Source organism: Podarcis cretensis (assembly GCF_951804945.1).
Source record: "Podarcis cretensis genome assembly, chromosome: 14".
NCBI classification, from domain to species: Eukaryota; Metazoa; Chordata; class Lepidosauria; order Squamata; family Lacertidae; genus Podarcis; species Podarcis cretensis.
In genome coordinates, this window is record NC_137183.1 from 8,865,438 (window position 1) to 8,886,070 (window position 20,633).

Sequence of the window (20,633 nt, forward strand, 5' to 3'; positions counted from 1 at the left end):
TAAATGAAAGTAATTCATAATTACATAAGAATACATACTGTGAAATAAACCAACTGAACAAAAACAACATATAAAGCTATTAAAACAATACCAAAACACATCACTAACAGGAGTTTTAAAGTGCTTAGGTAAACAAAACAAAAAATCCCTAGCACCTGAGCAATAAAACTGGGCCTCCTTGGGGGATGGCATTTCCACAGTTGAAAAAGACTTCCTTGTTGACATCTGTTTCACCTCTGACTGGGACAATTTAGCAGAGATCTTGGAATGCAGGCAGTTTGATACAAGAGCAGAGGTTTCATCAGGTACCTGGGCCCCAGGTGCTTATGGCTCAAAAATTCAGCACTGCCAATTTTTAACTGAGCTTGAAAGTGAGCCTGTGGAGCCAGTGAAGCTCTTTTGAAGCCGGCATGATACGGTCAAAACAAGGCATGTTAATCAAAAATTATTTTAATAATCAACATTTAATTATTTGTACCCCACTCATCTGACTGGGTTGCCCCAATTCTAGAAGGTTCTGGAGGATGTATCTCTGTGTAACTGAAGCTTTTGTAACACCTTAAAAGGTAGTTCCACAAGTGATGCAGTGCCTTGGAACCGTGGTAGACAGGTGATCATAGGATGGGTTCCCTGGAAGGTGGAAAAGTCTAAAAGTCATTGCCTCCCATATGAAAAATATGCAGTCAGTTATGAAATACTTACATTGGCCCAGCTGGTTCATCATCTGCAGCAGGAATTCATTGTGATCCAGTGAAGGAAAGAGAGAAGGAAAGAAGAGTCTAGTTAAGAATCCATAGTAAACTTTTACTGGGCTGCAAACATTATTATCTACATACAGCATTTCTTTAAAGGCCATTCCATTTGTATTGCAAAGATTCATGAAGTTATTTTTTCTGGCTTTGAGTTTAGATGACAAGTATGTTGTTCAAAATGATTTCAGTTAACACTTTTAATGCTCATCATGAAAAACTGCAACTGTAGTGGACAGATTGTTGCAATGTGGTCATATTCATCTTGTCCCCAAGTTCCAGTGGTTCAATCTTAACAAGATAGATGAGAAGACAAACCAACATTTCAGTTGTAAAATCCTGCTGTTTTGTTTCTAAAAATAAAGGTTTCCCCCCGCCTCTTAACTGTTGATGGACAAAACACAGGAAATCATATACCACCCTAGACCATCTTTCACACACTTTTGCCTGATCTCTTAATAAAATTAAGTTCCAGAAAGTGGAAGAGGCAATTTTGACTGATACTAAAAAGGCATTCCTTCTGATAGCAGCAAACTTCTGTGATTCCATGTATATGAAAAAAAAAGTTTCTGGCAAAACAGCATAAAAGGTTACACTAGTATTACAGTTCAGAGACTTCAGCTTGCGAGATGGGAGAGCCAGAAAGTTGTCCCATTTTTAAGGTATATTTTTTAGAAAATAGAAAAAAAGTCAACATGTGGCTTTTCACATAGGCTTCTTTATGATCAACTGAACATTTCATTGATGCTTTAAAATGATACGGTACATTAAACAACAAAAAGGCATTTTTTGAACAAGGAAAATCCCAATCCATAAACTTGTGCAAAAACTTCTGTAGAACTTCTACGGATGACCATGTTTTCTGCATTTCATCATTTTTCCAAGCTAAAAAAAACTTTCTCTAAAATCTTTATTATTATTTTTTAAACTCAGCAGGATTCCACAAGGGGTCTTAGGGCACACAAAGCAGTTATGGAAACTACAGTCTTAACAGTGTTGGCAACCGCATGAGCACACACTAGGAGTAATGTTGATCAAAGCTGAACATTACTCCACCTGTACCTTTGAGGCAACGGATAGGCAAAGCCACCGCCAGCACAGTTATCAGAACAAAAATAAATAAATAAAACATTCAAAATAAAGAGAGCTAACCACAAACCAACAGCTTGACAGCCAAAATAACACACTAGCAACACACTAGTGTCCACAGAAGTCTGTTACTAACAGTAAACTATCAGAACAAGGTACAGAAAGAACTAGGACTAGTAAGGACAACCAGACATCAATGTGCTGTATATACAGTGGGGATATACAGAGACACATCAGGTATTGAAACATAAAGCACATTACAGCAAAACTAAGTCTCCCCTCAAAATGAACACCTTTCAATTCCCAAAAGATTTCAGAGGCACCCTAGGCTATAGACTCTACATTATAAACGGTAGATTTAAGAGCCATTTACTAGAATCTGTGACACCTTGGTGAGAGTTCTTAGGTTTTTGTTTTTTAAAAAAGAAATGAGCAGGGTTAGTAGTACCACATTAAAGCAGTCATTCTACTCAAATCCTTGCTTTGGTCACGACAGCCTACAAAAAAGACGCTTGAAGTTCTTTCCCCTATGCAGTTCTGAAAAAAAAAATGCAGGCTCCTGCCCTTCTCTTAATCATTCTGCAAGCTCTAATTTGTACCACCTGAAACATTGATCCTCAAGCATTCTGGGTGGTAAAAGACAGCTTGAAAGCAGAGGTTTTATTGAATAAGGTTTTGCACTTTACAAAATAAAGTCAGGTGAGTGCTCTGGCACTTATGCATTAGGTGCTGGAGCGTGGCCTGCACTGTTCACATGGACAATCCTATTGGACTGGCAGGACTTCCACCACCTCCCTCTGTGTCCAGTAAAGCATGGTTGTCAAGTGAAAACCTTAATACACCACTAGCTTGTGGGTCAGCCACTTGAGCATTACAAAATCGGCCCCAGCACGGTACAATATGTGACAGACAAAAGGACCGAATCCTAGAGAAGTCGACCAATAAAAGGGAGGAACAGAACTACAGAAAAATGGTACAAATTAGAAAATGAAATTCAACAGCAAACTTAAACCCAAATTAGTTGTGAACGTGAATGAGTAAAACTAAGAAAAGTGTTAACATTATGAACTGTGCATTGTATAGACTGAAGCGGAGATTAAACAAACTCCAAAGCATGCAGATCTCTCACTTACCACCATTTTTAAAGGAATGATGCAATTGAAGGGGGGAAAAAAAGAAGTCATAGTAACTGACAAATAACAATACAACTCAAACAGCATGATCTAGTAATAATCTAATTTGCTAGTAGTTGAGCTGGTGGACACACAAGACAAGATGTGCCTCTGTAGTCCAATCTGATGGGTGCAGGTCCAGAGTAATGTACCTTGCCCATTTTTTGGCCGCTGATAAATATGCTTCCATCATGGAAGGTACTCTGCCAACTTCTTCATTAGATTTGTAAACTATAAAAACCAACTGCAGGCACAGGATACATGTGCATTTGAGAGATATTATATGCTCAGCAGTTCTTAAGGGTCATATTTCAAAAATTAAAAGCATGCATTGTGTAGCTTAGTGGTGGTGAAGGCATTGAACAGCGTTCCTACCTGTCTGAAATTCTGACTTCTAATTTTACACTTTTGTGTATCTAAACATAAATACAGCAACTCTGAACTAGTTTGAAGAACAACGGTATGCCCCCCCTTTAAAGTCCCTTAAAATCCTCTGACGTAAGGCCCCAATAACTTCCTAGCTGCCACTTAAGAATATTTCTAAAAAGAAACATACACCAACTTTATCTATGGAATCTTACAGATACACCTACACACCCCTTGCAAACCTGTAAATTCAGATTTTTAAAAGACATGTTTGTAGTTGCTTTGGGAAAATTATAGTTGAAGAGCAAGAAAAAAGTATAAAGATCAAAGTAATGAATAAAACGAAGTGCCTCTATTTTGTTCACCAGCATCTGTACCAGAGAAACAATACAAAATGTAAAAGTGAGAATCCACGCCATGAAGCCAGAGCACACAATGCATTGTCTTGTGGTTGTGTGATGGAACAGCACTACTCATTGACTCTCCCCACCGGAGGAGCTAGATATGCAGCAAATGCTGATGAGCTATATATTTACAGCTTTTGTACCCTGCTCTTAAGCTTAAAAGTGGCTTTCATGCTATCATTTAAAACAAGACAGCCCTGGCCTGCAAGCTTCTACTTGTAACAAACAGCAATCCAAGGGCTAAAACTGCTCCCTCAAGTCTTCAAATAGCTGGCGGGTGGGTGGGTAAAAGAGGAGAAAAGTGATAGCAGGAGAAAATGAACAAAAGGAATCACCCACTTCTTAATGGGATACACAGGCCTGTATATGCATTAACCACCATCCCCCTTAATAGGAAGGGGGGCAGTGTTGAGAACCAACACCAGCAGAAGTTCATTCCTTCTGCAGTTGTGCTCCTGTCTGTGCCCCCATTTTCACATAGTGCAGTCTGGATTTACTGTGAAACAGCAGATCCACCAGGAATGGGGACGGGGGACTTTAACCTCATTCCCTGCATGGGTAATCAATAAAAGTAGTTGCCAACTGAGATGTTATATAGAGGGGGAAATATTGATGAAAAGACAGAGTACGTTAAGCTAAAATGAAAGCCCTAATTTTGTGGATGCTATGCTGAACCAAATTCTGAGCAAGAAACAGGCAGATGCTTGGGGTAGGGGGAGAGAGAGGGTGGGTGGCAGCTGTAAAGAAGTACCCTGGAAACCATTAAGATATGAATTTGAAATGTTTGCTTCGATTAGACACATTATTGGTTAATTTTTTAAAAAATTAACACTTCAGGGGTCAAAGAAAATGTCTGGCATCCAAAATATATTTTGAATTTTGGACTATTTCTCCAGTTGCAAAGTTCTAGCATGAACAGTGACTGAAACATGCATAGGATTCAATCACATTACCCATTTGTGGGTTGCACTTTCTCCCCATAAAAGTATGTTTCACATAAAAACAAATGTCCAAATTTTAAAATGCAATGATCCTATGCATGCATTGGCTGCTCAAGTGTACAAATTCCAGATCAGATTTTTTTCAAAGAGAGAAGCTACAGAAGGATAGTCCATAGACTATAATTGAGATTATCTCTCCCCCCCCCCCAGTTCCACAGTATTCTAACATATATGGGGGGGGGGGCATTTCAAGAGCAGCCAAGCCTGCTCAAGATTAACACTAAGCTCTACCTTCTACACTGAAGAGCAGAAATGCTTTCAACTCATTTTCCTGTTTGATTCCAAGAATCACATCCCTCAGCAACAACACTGGAAATAAAATGGAGTAAGCTTGAGACTCTAAGACTTAACACAGCTGAAAGTTTTAACATAAAAAGGAACTGTTGAGAGATACCATTAAAGGGCTTTTGAGAAACATTTTACAACAGCTTTTGAGTCATTTTTTTTAATCGGTGTATTAAAATGCCTGAGATACATAAATGGCATTCTGTTGAAGAAGATATCCAAATACCAACCAGCGCAACCCATCTGAAAGAGAATGGAGGGACAAATCTCTAGAAGTGGCATCGTCTGGCCAGTCAGTCTAAATAGATGTGAAAAAGCACCTACCAGAACTAACAAGTTATGGAAGGCAATTAACAAAGCTATGCTTTTGGGGCTGTTAGCATACTAGAACTCCTAGGCTGCAAGCAAAATTAGTTCCTATACTTTCATTCATGAAGTATAGCTACCTTTTGCTAGGGAGATTAGATGTGCACAGAAGTGAAGGATAGGAAGAAAAGGGGGGGGGGAGAGAAGACAATTAAAAGTTTTCTTAATGTTACTATTTATAAACTATGATTAAGGCAAAAAAAATGAATATCAGAATGTAAGTAGGACAGTGGAATGAGACTGTTGCACATCCAGTGCAGAAGTACACACATGAATTTTTATTAGACCAATTAGGTGTAATTAGGTGTAAGTTCACAAATTAGGAAAAATAATAATAAAAGCAGTTATCACAGCTTAATTAACTAAAATATATGAAGAAAAAGGATTCCAAAGTAGAAACCACATGTTTGTCATGTATATCTGGATAAAAATAAGGAGTCTTTATTTTTTTACTTACCCCCCAAAACACATACTTTAAAAAGTGGGAGTGTATGCCTATAAACTAATCCAATAAACAGCATTCCTTCTATTAAAATAATCATATTGGCATGTTGCACAATTCACTATGAATGAGCAATTATTACTGTGTTCTTGGGGAGAGGGGAATCACCATAAGAGGAAAATGCCACATGCCACCATGTAAGCAACAAAGGCTATATTCAGACAATGGCCATGTTTGGACAATAAAATCCTATCTTAATGAGACAGGATAGGCACAAGTTCCATGCACCCCTTGGCAGATGTGGGGAAGTAAACTGGAAGCTGCAGTTAAAAAAAGAGCTTCTCAGTATGTCCAAACTAGGAACTATGCTTAATGGTTTTGAAGCAAGTCAGGATTCATGAGCCCACTTTAAAGCATGGCTTTATATGGGCTGAATTTCACTGCATGTAATGCTTTGAAAGAAAATGTAATGAAAATGATATATAGATGGTACATGACCCCAGTCAAACTTGCAAAAATATACCACTTGTCTGATAAGTGTTGGAAATGCAGGGAAAGTGAAGGAACGTTCTTTCACCTCTGGTGGACTTGCCCTAGGGTTAAGGCCTTCTGGGAAATGATATACAATGAGCTGAAAAAGGTATTTAAGTATACCTTCCCTAAGAAACCAGAGGCCTTCCTTTTGGGCATCGTTGACCAGAGGGTGCTAAGGAATGACCGAACATTTTTTATGTATGCAACAATAGCAGCAAGGATACTCGTTGCTAAGCATTGGAAAACCCAAGATCTACCCACACTGGAAGAATGGCAGATGCAACTGATAGACTATATGGAACTGGCTGAGATGACTGGCAGAATTCGAGACCTGGGAGAGGAGACGGTGGAAGAAGATTGGAAGAAATTTAAGGACTATTTGCAAAAATATTGTAAACTGTATGAATGTTAAGGAGGATGCTTGATCACAAACAACTTGGCACCATTGAATTAGATAAACTGAACTATGAAGATAAGCTAAATTTAGGAAAGAATCAACTTTTAGATAATGATTAGGCTAAACTAAAAAGTTTTAAAAAGTCAAATGAATATATCTAAAATTTAAGATATAACATTGGAAAATTAGATAAGGTGGGGACAAGGTGATAAATTGCTGAATTAATTTTTATATTTTGGAACGTAGGAGAGGGAGATGTGAGGAAGTCCAAAAAGGAGAAGAAAATATGTTATGAAATGTGATGTTTTTTGTATGTTTTGTTTATTATGTTATAATTTTTTAAAAAAACTATTAATAAATATTATATAAAATCAATAAATAAATAAAGCATGGCTTTATATCCTGGCTTGTCTGCAAGTCATAGTTTCTTAGTTTGGATTTATCAAGAAGCTATGGTTAAATGTGGCTTCCTGGCTTGTTTCCATGCTCATGTGTGAGTGCATGGAGCATGATCAAATCCTGGGCAATGTAATGACTCATTTTAGCACTGCTTAAAACCCCTTTGCCCTGCCGTCCCCATCCTGAATGGAAAGAAAAACAGCCAATAAAAAAGGCGCCAGTCATGTAATAATGATCTTCAGTCATGCAGGAAGCTGAGGAGGATCATATTATGAGAGGCAGTTGTATGGTTCAGTCACTTAGTAACTCTGAATTTCCAAATGACAAGCATCTTGCTGCCTCCGTGACCAGCATATCACAGAGAACAACAGGCTGCAGTTTCTTCATGTCGGAGCTGCAGGCAAACAGCACAGATGTGGGGGTGCTTAGCTGTGCTTATCAAGGCTGGATTGACAGATTTCTTTCTCAAATCCTGCCCCCAAAGCAGTAAATTCAATGATGCATCATCAGTAGAGCAAGAAGCCGAGAATGAATTTGTCACTGTGGAACATTGTACTTGCAGGAAGTACAATGCACATTCACTAGTGAGGGTGGGGGTTCAACAAGCATAGCAGAAGGCCAAGTGCTTCATTTACTAATCTGCCAGGATACCAATTTTCACAGAGCATAATATACACCAGTGTCTACGGGGGGACGGGACGTAAAAATATAAGGGTGTGGTAAACAGAAACTGCTGACTTAACTCGATGCAATTTTGTTACAGGGAACTGTTTGCCCTTAAACACAGGAAACATTTGTTTTGTTTGTGGCATATATATCCCACCTTCTTCAACGAGCTCCAGGTGGCATATACATAGTCTTCCCCCCTCCCTATTTTATGCATACGAAAGTTTCATGCACCAATTAGGCATTCAAGTGCCAAGGTAAAGAATACTCAGCCACTTGTAAATTAGGACACCAATTGCAGCAGCATCACTCAGGCGGTAGCATCTCTCAACTGAATCTGAAGCTAGCATACCTCAGGTGAACTGTCACTGGAGGGGTAAAAGGAATATACCGATCCTGGCCTGATTCACAAAACCATTTAAAACAGTGTTATAATGAGTTGAAGAACATTTCTGACACAAGGTATGTAACTTCTTATTAGAAGTCATAAGGCACCATTATAAGAAAAAGGCAGAGGAAGAAACCTTTTGAGTACTCTTTCATTAGAAAACTGGCTGTTCTAACTTTGTTGCTCTGGATTATGTCACTCTTTACAATAGTATGTAAGATGTACATGGAGAGCTGATGATAGACTGGTCAGGCTAACAGGTTAACTACATGACATCAACCCAAGGGTTCTCTTCTCCCGTTGCAAATAGATGATTTTGGCCATCTTTGCACAGGCCAGTTAGCTCTGAAAAATGAACTTTTATGGTTGAAACTTTATTATTTTGGGAGGGGGGAAAAAGAAAAATGCTTGTGAAATCTCTAACAGGAGTGAATCACCAAGCAAAGGCCTTCTTCTGAAGCAGTAACTGAAAGTCAAAGTCAGCATGAACATAGCACAATTCAGTCAAGTAACAATGAAACATTATTCTTTTGCTGAGGGAGAAGCAAAGAGCATGATCACCAATTTATGTTTGGAGTGTGAAAGGATACAAACAACATACACCCTTAAGTGTTTTTCAGAAATCAATAATATGTAGCTAGTGCAAACATGGTGCATGTTGGTATTGGTTTAATTGTATTTCAAGAAACCTCCCTTCATGTGATTATGCTGATGTGCAAACAAGATATTGCAGGTAAAATGGAAGTATCCATAGGCTATGTAACTCTGGCAGTAATGGTAATGTTCTTGGTGGAAGCAACCTTATACTGAGTCAGACAATTGGTCCATCTACCTCAGTATTTTCTACACTGACTGGCATCAACTTTCTAGGTTATCAGACATGGTTCTCTCCCAGCCCTAACTAGATGTGCCCAAGAATTTACCTGGGACCTTCTGTATGCAAAATAGATGCTCTACCACTGAACTATGATCCTTCAAAGTTCATAAGCAAGAACCTATACTCATATGCAAGAGTATTTGTAATATAGAAAAAGCTTTGCCAATATATGTTTCACTTTGCTACATTCGTCAGAAAGTATATTCTTTGTTTACTTTCTGATTATCATCCAAGGGGGTTGATACTGACATTCCTGTACAACAAATTACAAGGACATTTGGACATGAGGATGGACCTAGAATATTATGCAGAAATCAGCCCTAAAAGTGAAAAACAAATATAAATCACCTGTGGGAAGAGACAATATTATAAACTATTCACATCACCTGTTACAAACGGATGAAATCAGAGGTTATATTAGAACTGGCCTGGTTAGGCTGTAATCCACAAACCAATTGAAATGGCATATGCACTTGATCCATTCAGTTAACTTAACCACCGGTGCGGAATGCAATGGATAACTCAGGTTACCTATCGGGCATGAGCCCACATCAGCAGACTATCCACAAGGATAATGATTCAAGCTCTCCTTTTGTTTTATTGACATTATCCATTATTGGGATTGCTAACTTGGCTTAAGGAAAGCTAGCTTCCCTTTTATTCCCCTCGTGAACCACTCTAAATTTGGATGGCTTTCCTCACAGCAACAGTTGAACAAACAAACAAAAATATTTATGAAGCCAAAAGGAAAAGGCAGCCAACTCCTGACAGGTACACAACATGAAACCTACTCCCGTTAATGAAAGGGGTAATGCAGATACTGGGATTTCTTCAAAGCATGCAGCCTTGATGTTTCAGAACTTCTATTAAGCTTAGAAGGAAGCATCAATTCCATAGCTAGGAAATGTTGCTATGTCAAAATAAGGATTCCAACTGTGAGCTATTTGGCCAACAGCAACAGGATGCCATCCATATCAGGCAACAGCCCCCCTTACCCGCTTTCCCCGAGTTCTCAAATAGCTGAGAACACAACAGGGAAACTCATGTTTTCACACACTTAATTCCTGGCACATGCATCTTTCTAAGAGTGCATTAAAATGAACCCAGCACAGTGTTGGCAAATGCTTATAATCTGATCAAACAGTAACCAGCATCTTCCAAATAAGGCCATGCACAACTATTTTCATGCCAGACTGCAAGCTGCAGCCAACCAATCTGGCTCTAGACCTGCTTGGGTCTTGTTAAGAGGTGGTAAAAAGCTTTAGCATTAATCAAACACTTCCCTACAGAGAAGCCATCTGCAGAGGAAGCGGCAATCAAAATAACACAGCTTTCTCCTGCTCCTAGCCTTTGGCCAAGGGGGAAGGACTTGCACAAAGACACACTTTTCCACGTTAGTATGCACGCCCCCCCCCCCACAAGCAATCTTCTCAGAGCTGTTCTATAGCCATCCTGCAGTATTAGCTCTACATAACCATAGACACACATGCCTAGTAATACCACTGCTAGTTGCACTTTGAAGCAGCAGAGCAAAAGGAAAAGAAAGGTAGTATCTTTGGGCCTGCTTAAAGTTGCTTGTATACATCTGGGGCTAGTTTCCTCCAGTCTCAGAACATGCAGTCCACATGAGCGAGCATGTCAGGGTCAGTCTTCCTGTGTGGCCACACAGACATTTTTACAGCTGGGAGAAGCAAAATTTACACTGCAGGGTTTTACTCAAAAATGTTGACCTTTTTTGCTACAAACTTACCCAAGAAGCTTCCCTTTGAGCATCAGACATGTTCATCTTAAATAGGTGAATATTTTGACAAGTTAGCTGTGCAAAAACAGGACTATAGGACGGAATCCATTATGAGATCTTAGGCTGAAGCACTAGTTATGTCTATGATAGTAATAATGCTTTTTACCGTGTCCTATACACCCTAAGCAGGCCAGAATTATTACATTTTATAGGCAGCATTTACCCCTATATTTTTCCAGTAGCTATTTAAAAGCAATATACTGCCCACATGATACCCAATATCACTCACCTCTGATGAGGCAACGAAAAGTTATTTTACACAAGACCCCCCAGCTGTGTCCACCACTAGGTGTGCTTCCATAATAATATTTGGTTAATTTTTGTTTAATTTTGTTACAAAATATTTCTAAGGTGCCTTTCCTTTAAGGTTATACCTTTTTAAGGTGGCTTTCAATATGAAAAAAGCTGATTTGGGGGATTCAATTCTAAGTTCTTGGCCTGATGTTTATATATATAAAAACATAATTACAAATCTGGGTGTTTTAAAAATAAACAAAAATAAAGTGTGAATGACAACAGTTCTCTCACTACAAAGAGTTGCAGGTGCTTTTAGGTAACCAGTCTTTACACTACACATGCAAAAGGTAGCCTTGTGAGCATATTTGATTAAACATCTGTTTTGTTAGAAGTATCCAAAATGTTGTTCTGCAAGACACCACAACGTTGAACTGAGGAAAGCAAGCTGCATTTGAGCAAAATCAACTACGTTCTAATGTTACCTTTAAAATCATTAATTCCCCTAGGATTATTTCAAGAGGCAACAAAAACCATTCCATGGAATATGAGCCCTCCCTCATTTCTTAGTACTGCCCAGCAGCTCAGCTAAGCAATGCTTCCAAAATGATCTCTGCTGAATACAATTTCAAGTTATCTCGACTATAAAGACACACATAACCAAGCAGGCTCCTTGTTCTGCAATCCACATTTTATGAAGTTGAAATTATGGCCCTATACTTAACCCATTATGAGGCAGAAGAGAGGCAAAGTTTATTATGTAGCCTGCAGCACTGTGGATTTCTGAACTACTGATTTCTGAGGTTCCCACATTTTGAAAGGAAGTCTCTCTGAAGCAAAGAGGAGGGGGCTGGCTCCCCTTGGAAATACAGTTAGTTGAGAAAACACTCTTACCATCAGGGACCTCATCTGGCCGCTTCCTCTTCTCATAAACCACAATGATAACAACAAGAATTATAATCTCCGCCAGAATCCCCAAGAAGGGCCACAGAGGAGCCAAGTGACTGCGAACACGCAGGATGGTTTCTTCAGCCTTCGAGCCGATTGAGTTGGTTGCATTGCATTCATACACGCCAGGATCCTCATCGATCTGCAGGTTCACTATGACCAGTTCAGTGTAGTTCTCTTTATTGGTAATGAAGAAGCGGCCAGTAATGTTTTTGATGGGCTAATGAAAAGCAGTAAAAGAACAAAGGCCAAAATAATAATTGTTAGCAAGTGTTGTAGATAACTGGCTCATTTACTACACACACACATTTTTTAAATCATTCTTTGTGTTCTCTGCCATGCAAGCTTAACACCAGTCATATGGGAAGGAGTGAAGTATGACAGGCTGGCAACAGTGCAATCACATTTCAGTCACAACCTCTGAGACTTGTATCATTCATGCACTGCTATAAACTCTCCAACACAAAACCCCCGAGTCTCGTCTCAAAGGGGAGCCCCCACAGACAAATCTGTAATGTCCAAACCACAAATCCTATGGAGAGGCCCACTGTCTTTCATATACCTCAAACAATCCCATGAAATATGAGCAACTGTTTCTTCCACTCCATAAAACTCACAATATCCAGTCACAATCCTCCTAGCCCGATACAAGCCACTCTGAAAAGCGCTATGCCCCATCAGAAATCTGTACAGATTAAATTGTCTCTGCCACTGTCTCAGTTTAAAAATTCAGAAATCCTCAAATGATGAACAAAAGGAAAATATCCTCCTACCTGTAGAATCAAACACCCACTGTCTGTGCCATTCACCTAATAGTCTCTTGAAACCAGCTTTTAACTTTCAAGGAGGACAATGGCAGCACAAGATCTGTGTCCCTGTGTCCCAAATTCTTCCTAGCCACCTAATCAGCCCTCTCATTCTCAAAGATGCCCACTCGAGCAGCATTCAACAGAACCAAAACAGAATGCCCATTAACTGGCTTTTCCCTACCTTTTTGCAGCTTTGCGGTGAAAAATAGAATTTGTATCACAATAAAATAAAATTCCAGGCATGGACAGTATGCTGATCTAGCAGGGTTTAGATCAGGTAGAATAAGATAAAGAAGACCATACTTGCAAAGGACAATGAGATGTAGCATTAAAAACCCCTACATATCAGAGAGGCTAACTCTCATAATAATTAGAACTGAGACCTGAAATAAATTACCTAGATTTAAAAGCAACACATTCAGACTTTGATTCAGGGACCATTATAACAAGGAAGTGCAGATGCTTTGCATGTAGCAAGTCCCAGGTTTGATCCCCAACATCTCCAGCTAAAAGGAGACCAGTGGTAATGCTGGGAAAGATCTCTATTTGAGTCCTTCAAGATTTGCTGTCCACTGGAAATGATACAACTGGTATTATGTAACTCATCGTAATGTGTTTTATCTCCTAACTGAAATGTCAGCCAGCTGCTCAGGCTTGCCTAGTAGTATCACATCTTATACTCACCTCAGAAAAGCCATTATTCTTCTTATACCATGTCCATTCAGGGTATGGGAAGCCTACAGACTTGCAATACATCAGTGCTTCCTGTCCTTCATTCTTGTTCTCACTTCGTTTGTGCCCGGTAATATCAGGAGCAGCTAATACACACACACGTACACAAAAAGAATACAGCGCTCTTAAAAAATTATGTTTTAATAGTAGGTTCAAGATAGAGTTAAAAGCTTTGATTATGGTAAAAGCTTCAATTATAGATTGTCATTATCTTGTGGTAGGTTCATATTTTACATTAAGTTTTCCATGTCACCAGCTCTCACAGATTTCTCCCATTAGAAACTGTTGTATTTATTTAGCAGTAGTTCCTTCTAAGTCAAAAACGAACTGGGTCCTATGAACTTAAAAGCCAAGAGAGATGCAAAGAAGGTCCATAGTTCATGGACAGTGAGAACTAAATGTCTCTAGTTTGTAAGATGATCTCTAATTAGTTGCCTCTTTGATGACATCAACTAAAGTACAGAAGAGCAAAAGAAACACTGGTTGGATAAATTTTTAGGAAAGCTTATTAAATCTGTAAGACCTTGAATACTGGTTTAAGATAATCAACTGCATAAATCTTCTCTTTTGTATTACTGAATCAAGATTTTTTAAAAGCTTCTTTTAATTATTAATAATCATTAACCATGGGAGCTGAATAGAGAAAGCATTTATATAACCAGTAAGATGTTATTGATGTTATTCTTTTAAAGAATGACAAACACCTGTAAGATGTAGCAAAGGCATATGAAAATAACTAGAAATGTTTATACGTGTATAATGTATAAACACTACCATCATTATTTAATATACTGAATTAATTCTCAGGTGTGACTCATAAGACATCCTGAATTAGTTGTCCTTCTACAGTAGAAATGTTCGCTTTATCTATTTTTAAATCAAGCAATTTATTGTGAATAGCCAAAAGCCTTTACAATGTACAGCGGGGGATAAGAATAACACTTTCTTCTGAAATTACACAACAGGACCTGTAAAAGTTTACAACATAAAAATTTACAGCATAGGGTTATAAAATTAGGAATCATTAAGCTATCTAGAATGGAGATTCTTAGCTGCCAGAGCACATTTGGGTACCAGGTGTGTAATCTAAAGATCGTTATCAGCTAAGAGTTCAACTGTCACTTCCTGGGGGGATCCGCCTGAGAAACAGTTAAGAATAGATGATGAAAAACTTTCTCTGGGCGTTGCATTTAAGGCACAAATCAGCAGGTTATCCTCGACCTGATTTCATCCATAAATGCATTTGCGTTCCATATGGGGAATTCCCAGATATCTCCCCTCTAAATATGCTGAGGTTTATCTAATGGGGCCTGCTAGGGCCTGATCTGTTAATCCAGCCAGAGTCCAAGCCCCAGTCTCTGACACATATATCAAATACACATCACAGCATACCAGGAATCTTGGCTTACTGTTAACATGCAGCTTGCTAGTGCACACTGCCCATTTCATTCATTTTTTGGCAAGACTTGGTAAAATAAACCAGGAAGCCACAATTATGTTTGCCTTCCCATGACAAACCTGGCATCCTGGTCTGTTGTTCCCAAACAAGCGATGATCAAGCCAGTATAGCAAGTGGTGAAGTCGGGAAAAAAATTCTGGTTTATCTGGAGCAACAAACTGGATGCAGGGTTTGTACATCATGGGATGTCCACCTTAACTGCTGCTTACTGGTTTATTTTACCCAATTGCATGAAGGAATGAAAAAGTTACGTGCACTCTTCATTCAGTAAATCCTGCCTTACAATGGTGTGTGAAAGTGGCCTTTGTAGCCTTTTTTCTCTCTTTCCTTTTTCTTAAGAGACACCACTGAGTAACAGACCTGCACATTTAGGGATATGAAGAGTACATAAAAGCCAATATTTCTAGTGCATAAGAAATAATTATTCAATATATCTTTTGTATATACAAGGAAACTTTTCACACCAGGAAAACTAACTGGACACTTATAAATGTATATTGCTTCTTTTCTAAACAAGTCTAAGTTGTCTCCAGAAGCATCTGCACATCTATGACTCATGTTTAATGTGTAATTCCAAAACAACTGAATGTCTGACCTACAACAGAGTGAAGAGTAAATGTTGAATGTAAGAAAGAAGGGGACACACACAAATTATATTTTTATAACATTCTACTCAGTAATGTATTTGTTTAAACCAGCACAATTTTGACACTTGAAAAGATGAACTTTCATGTGAAGCAAAGAACTTCTTCACTCTTGAGGACCCCACACCAGCACACTTGCTCCTGCCAGTTCTTTAACTCCCAAGACCTGTTGTAGAGTAATACTTTTGAGAGATTACGTGAGATCAATGAACTGCCTGAGATGAACCTTCATTAGCAGATGGCTTGGTATGCTTCAGTTACCACCTCTAAAACCCATTCGCTTTCAAGGCAGCTAATTTTGTCACACATGCCCTTCTAGGCGACTGCTAGGGCCTGATCTGTTAATCCAGCCAGAGTCCAATCCCAGGTCTCTGACACATATATCAAATACAATGGAAGTTATTCAAGGGCCCATTCATTCTTTACTACATAGAAAAGAATGCAGAATCATGAAGATTTGCAATGTTTTGGTTTTTTTTAAAAGCTCACTACATAACCACAAAAATATAGTCACTGAATACCCGCAAAAATATGGTCCCCAAAAATATATTGCTGCTTGTCCAGTGGGCAAAATGATGGGCATTGTAGACCAGCAATACCCAGGGGGTCACAGGTTGCCAGTGGGAGGACATGAAAAATGAAGGACTAATAAATTGTGACTGAATCCTAAAAAGACACACCCTATGAATGGGTGGTTCCAAGTTCAGAGATCTACAGCTGACATCTGTGAGAAATTTTTGTTCTGATGAAGTATGAAACAGGATGAAATCCAGGACATATTGTCTAACAAACTGAGGTGTTCGGATAAATTGTTATTAATAGTCAGAAAAACTGGGAGGAAATGGAATGGATTCAAGTACCTTGAAAAAAAGCATGGCTGAGTGGCATGCATATTGAATAGGAGAACTCACACAGACATTTTATTGCACTTGTAAACATGCTAAATCTCATCTTCATTGTTTTAGAGTAGTGGAAAATCCTCATATTTTTTCTAAGAAGACCCATGCATTCAGAAGGGTTACAAATAGAGGCAGGAGGAGACAAATAAACACACACATTTGAAGAATCTAAAGTTTGAAATGAAAGGACCAAAGGGAAGAGACATGGTCACATTGAAAGTTGAAGATATGGAAGGTTGCAGTCTGGACAACAATGCTTTTCAATTAAGTAAAGAGATCCTCAAAAAGGTTTTTGTAATAATCGGGTTTAGATAAAGTAAGTGAACAGAGTTCTAGTTATCCTTTGAAAAGCAATAAAATATTTTCAGAAAGCTGATTAGTTGAAGAACCTGAATTTGTAGCGAAAAAGGCAAAGAAGCATCAAAGATCACGGACAAGTTCTTGTCACAAAATATCAACAGGAGTTAAACAGAAGCAGCTGAGAGAGGAAAAAAGAACTTGCATTTTATAACAATTCAGCAAAGCATGATCATTCAACAAGAAAGGATAGCAAACTGAAGATAAGGCAAAGCCTTTGCTAGAGAACCAAGTCTAATGAGTGTAGAAATTATAGTTTGTACAAGAAAGTAGTCCAGGTGGCAACAGGTGAAAAAAAAGTCTCTGCACAAAACCCTGGAAAGGAGGACTGTTAGAAGCATGAAAATCAGCTGATGAGCCCAAGAAAGGGAAAGAAAGAAGGTGCTGGAGGATGAAACAAACCATTAAACTTTAAGGGGGACGGGAACCTAAAGATGGTAGAGAGAAAATTAAGAAAGTAAATGGCACTGTGCTGAAGCAGAGATGGGGAACTTCAGTCCCTGGGGCCAGATGGGAACACTGTGCAAGCAATTGAGAGAATTGAGTTATTAATTTAGACTTGGTAATGATTAAGCAGTCATGTGGATAAATACAAAATCTATAGGAAACAGTGTACTTAACTTTTTCAACTTGCTATGTGTAACATTTAAGTAACATTAAGATTCAAAGTCAGAGACTGGATTTAATGTTCTGTGCCCTATTGCTCTTTACAGCTCTAAATGATCACCATGTAAGCATCAAGGTAGTGATGACGTGTCATGCCAAGCTTTTCACAGTACTGTAGAATTACTTTCTGCCTCTTTTAAAAGAGAAAGTAGTTTGAGCTCCTTTGAAATGTTGTGGGGCAGAGAAGGGGGAGCCTGGGATTCACAGAGTATTGGACTTCTGCAATACTGTATGACACTCTCTTCTAGACCCAATGAAGATGCACAATAAGATCTTTACAGGAGAGTCTTTTACATTCGCTCCTGAACTGGCCCCACCCAAAACTCTATTCTGAACCTAAGGAGAGATATGACATTTTCTACAAGGAAAGACATTCTGAAGAGAGCTGAAGCTTGGAGAGACTGATGCTTAGCAGCAAGGAAAATTGTTTTGACAAAACATAGTGGGCAGCCCATTAAACAGGGTAAAAGAGTACAGCAAGGAAACAATACCAATGTACACACTATTCTAAGAATACAAAGTTTTCTGTGGGCAATTTGACTAAGCAATTCAACAGACAATCCAAATTTGTTGAGACATGTGTGGAAGATGACCACTCATGCAGTAAGATGCAACTGTGAGATGGCAAGAACTAAATAAAGTGATTCAAGAATAGTGATACAAAGAAACAATTAGTAGAAATTAAGCTTTTTAAAAAAGGAAGCAGAAAATAAAAATAAAGGCATACCTTTCACTTCTATAGTGGCATTTGCTACAGGGGAACCCGCAAATACGAACACACACAAATATTCCCCTGAATCATCTGCTCTGGGCTTTGGAATTCTGAAAAGAAAAGAAATGTGGATCCAGATAGTTAGCTCACAATTGGTAACAAATCAACTCTGGTTGCTGAGAAGCAATAGCTCAATCGTCTCTGGTTCATTCTGTGAACGAAAAAAGTGAATCTAAACCACTCCAAAATGATTGTTACATATAGTTTAAGTTTTCTTCTACACAAGAAAATGCAGGAGTCAAATAATTACGCATGGCACATATTTAAAGTGGGGTCTTTTCTAATTTTGTGCATTTGCTTGTTGGTTTAATGTAGCTTACTGGGAGATGCTTTGGTTGGAAATTAAATAAAACCTTTCTAGTGTTCAAGATGGTTAAGAGTGATTTTAAATCACTTGCCCTACCTTTCTGCAGAGCAACCTCACTAGTTTATGAGTTATGGGCATCACTAGCAATCTGGTAAGTGCTTTTATAGATCCTTGTTGACAAACCATTTGTCTCTCAAAGATACAATGCCACAACTGAGAAAGTTCTGCTATGTGGAAAGCAGAACCCCCTGTGCTGGTTGAAGTTTAAAGCAGGGGCTCCTCTGTAGATATTAACAGTTAGAAGACAACTGGGAATTTTAACAAAATGTTGCATAAGTGCTCCTGTTCACTGTTTCAGTCAGTCCTACTCTCCTGCATGACACACCATACCACTCCCAGGTGGTTTTCAATTTCCTTTTCCAGTCAGCCAGTATCCTGTGGGTACTGAGCACACTCAGGTGCTTTGGCAACTTCTGAAGAGTTTTTCAAACAGCAGCCCTGCATAATAATCTGCTCACACCACAATCTCACTCCAGATCACCACGTCTTTAATCAATTTCACATCCACTAAATCCCCCCCCCCCCCAGGGATATACTGTAGTTATTAAGCACACCTCAGTTAAAAAGACTGTTTTCCCCTGCTCTGAAGTTAAGGACTAGAATATGAATGTCTCTAAAGTGACCAACAGTGCTAACCAAGTTGTATTACAGCTTCTAGTCTTAAACTCAAAATTAGTGTGCTGAGTCAGGCAAAATTACCCAACTTTAATATATATTGCAACTCAAGGCACAGATCCATATACTTGAATTTTAAACATTGACAAATACTATACGTTGCCCCAATGATCATGAAGACCAGACAATACTCTTGTGTGAAGTCACTGCCATGTTGAAGATGCTAGTAGCAAGGAAGTAGCTACTATTTCTAAGCAAGGCTGATACCCCTTTAAATCACCATAAACTGGAGTACACCCTTAGAAGTTCTATAGCAGGAGCTAAAGGTACCCAAGGTTCTGTCAGTACTATGCTCTAAGCATGGACCAAACCTTGAAATAAGCTGCAAAAAACTGGGCAGCAACTGCTAGCTCTAGATTTGATCCACTGCTGGAACAAAGAACAACCCAACTGCCCGATCTGGAGCATAGAACAGAAATATGCAATCCTAGCATATAGTATTGCCTAGATTGGACTTCTCACATGGTACAATTTAAAAGAACTGCACCAAGGTAACTCAAATTCTATATGAGTCCTACACATACTACAAACTGAGGAGGTTTGCATGTAATTATGTTGCAGAGTTTACTCTTATTATTAAAGGAAGATGAGATAAATTATACAAAAAAGAATATTTACAACACAGAAAACACAACTTCTGGCCAGCAGAAACTGTATTATTTTGAACATTACTCCTGATGACATAATGCTCAACTTGAATCCACAGTAATGCGTCTTAAATGTCACCTAAAATTTATTAGCCACACATGTCAAGTTTCACTGGAAAAAGTTTAGCTATACTGTAGCTTCATTCATTTTTTAGGGACAATACCAAAACCACTTCAAGGCTTACCTGTACTGAGTAGTGTCTGTGTTCTCTCTAGTATCCGAAATCTCTACACCATTTTTCACCCAATAGCTGTCAGTGAGAGGGCTGGGAAATGTTGTGAGGTTGCACTGTAGTGTGATGGGAGGTGTAGATTGTGGAATGATGATTGTATCATTACTGGCATTGATCCTGGGCTCTAAAAAAGAAGGTACATTAAAAAGAAGAGTAATCAGTTTCTGCACACTAAAATGCCCTACACATCACAACTAAATGGCAGAGGAACTGGGAGAGGGAAGAGAACTACACATGGAACACAGCTTCACTAGC

At 38.7% G+C, this 20,633-nt stretch overlaps 1 protein-coding gene across 2 annotated transcripts in view; it reads right to left on the reverse strand.

The window, feature by feature from the left end:
• Positions 1-20,633, reverse strand: part of NPTN (neuroplastin) — a 47,689-nt gene that overhangs the window by 3,819 nt on the left and 23,237 nt on the right. For both annotated transcript variants that reach the window (XM_079953427.1, XM_079953428.1), the window contains 5 exons: positions 20,331-20,502; positions 18,412-18,506; positions 13,612-13,745; positions 12,065-12,338; positions 703-724 (listed from right to left, as the gene is read on the reverse strand). In XM_079953427.1, the coding sequence (XP_079809553.1) occupies positions 703-724; positions 12,065-12,338; positions 13,612-13,745; positions 18,412-18,506; positions 20,331-20,502 (697 nt within the window). The remainder of the gene's footprint in view (positions 1-702; positions 725-12,064; positions 12,339-13,611; positions 13,746-18,411; positions 18,507-20,330; positions 20,503-20,633) is intronic.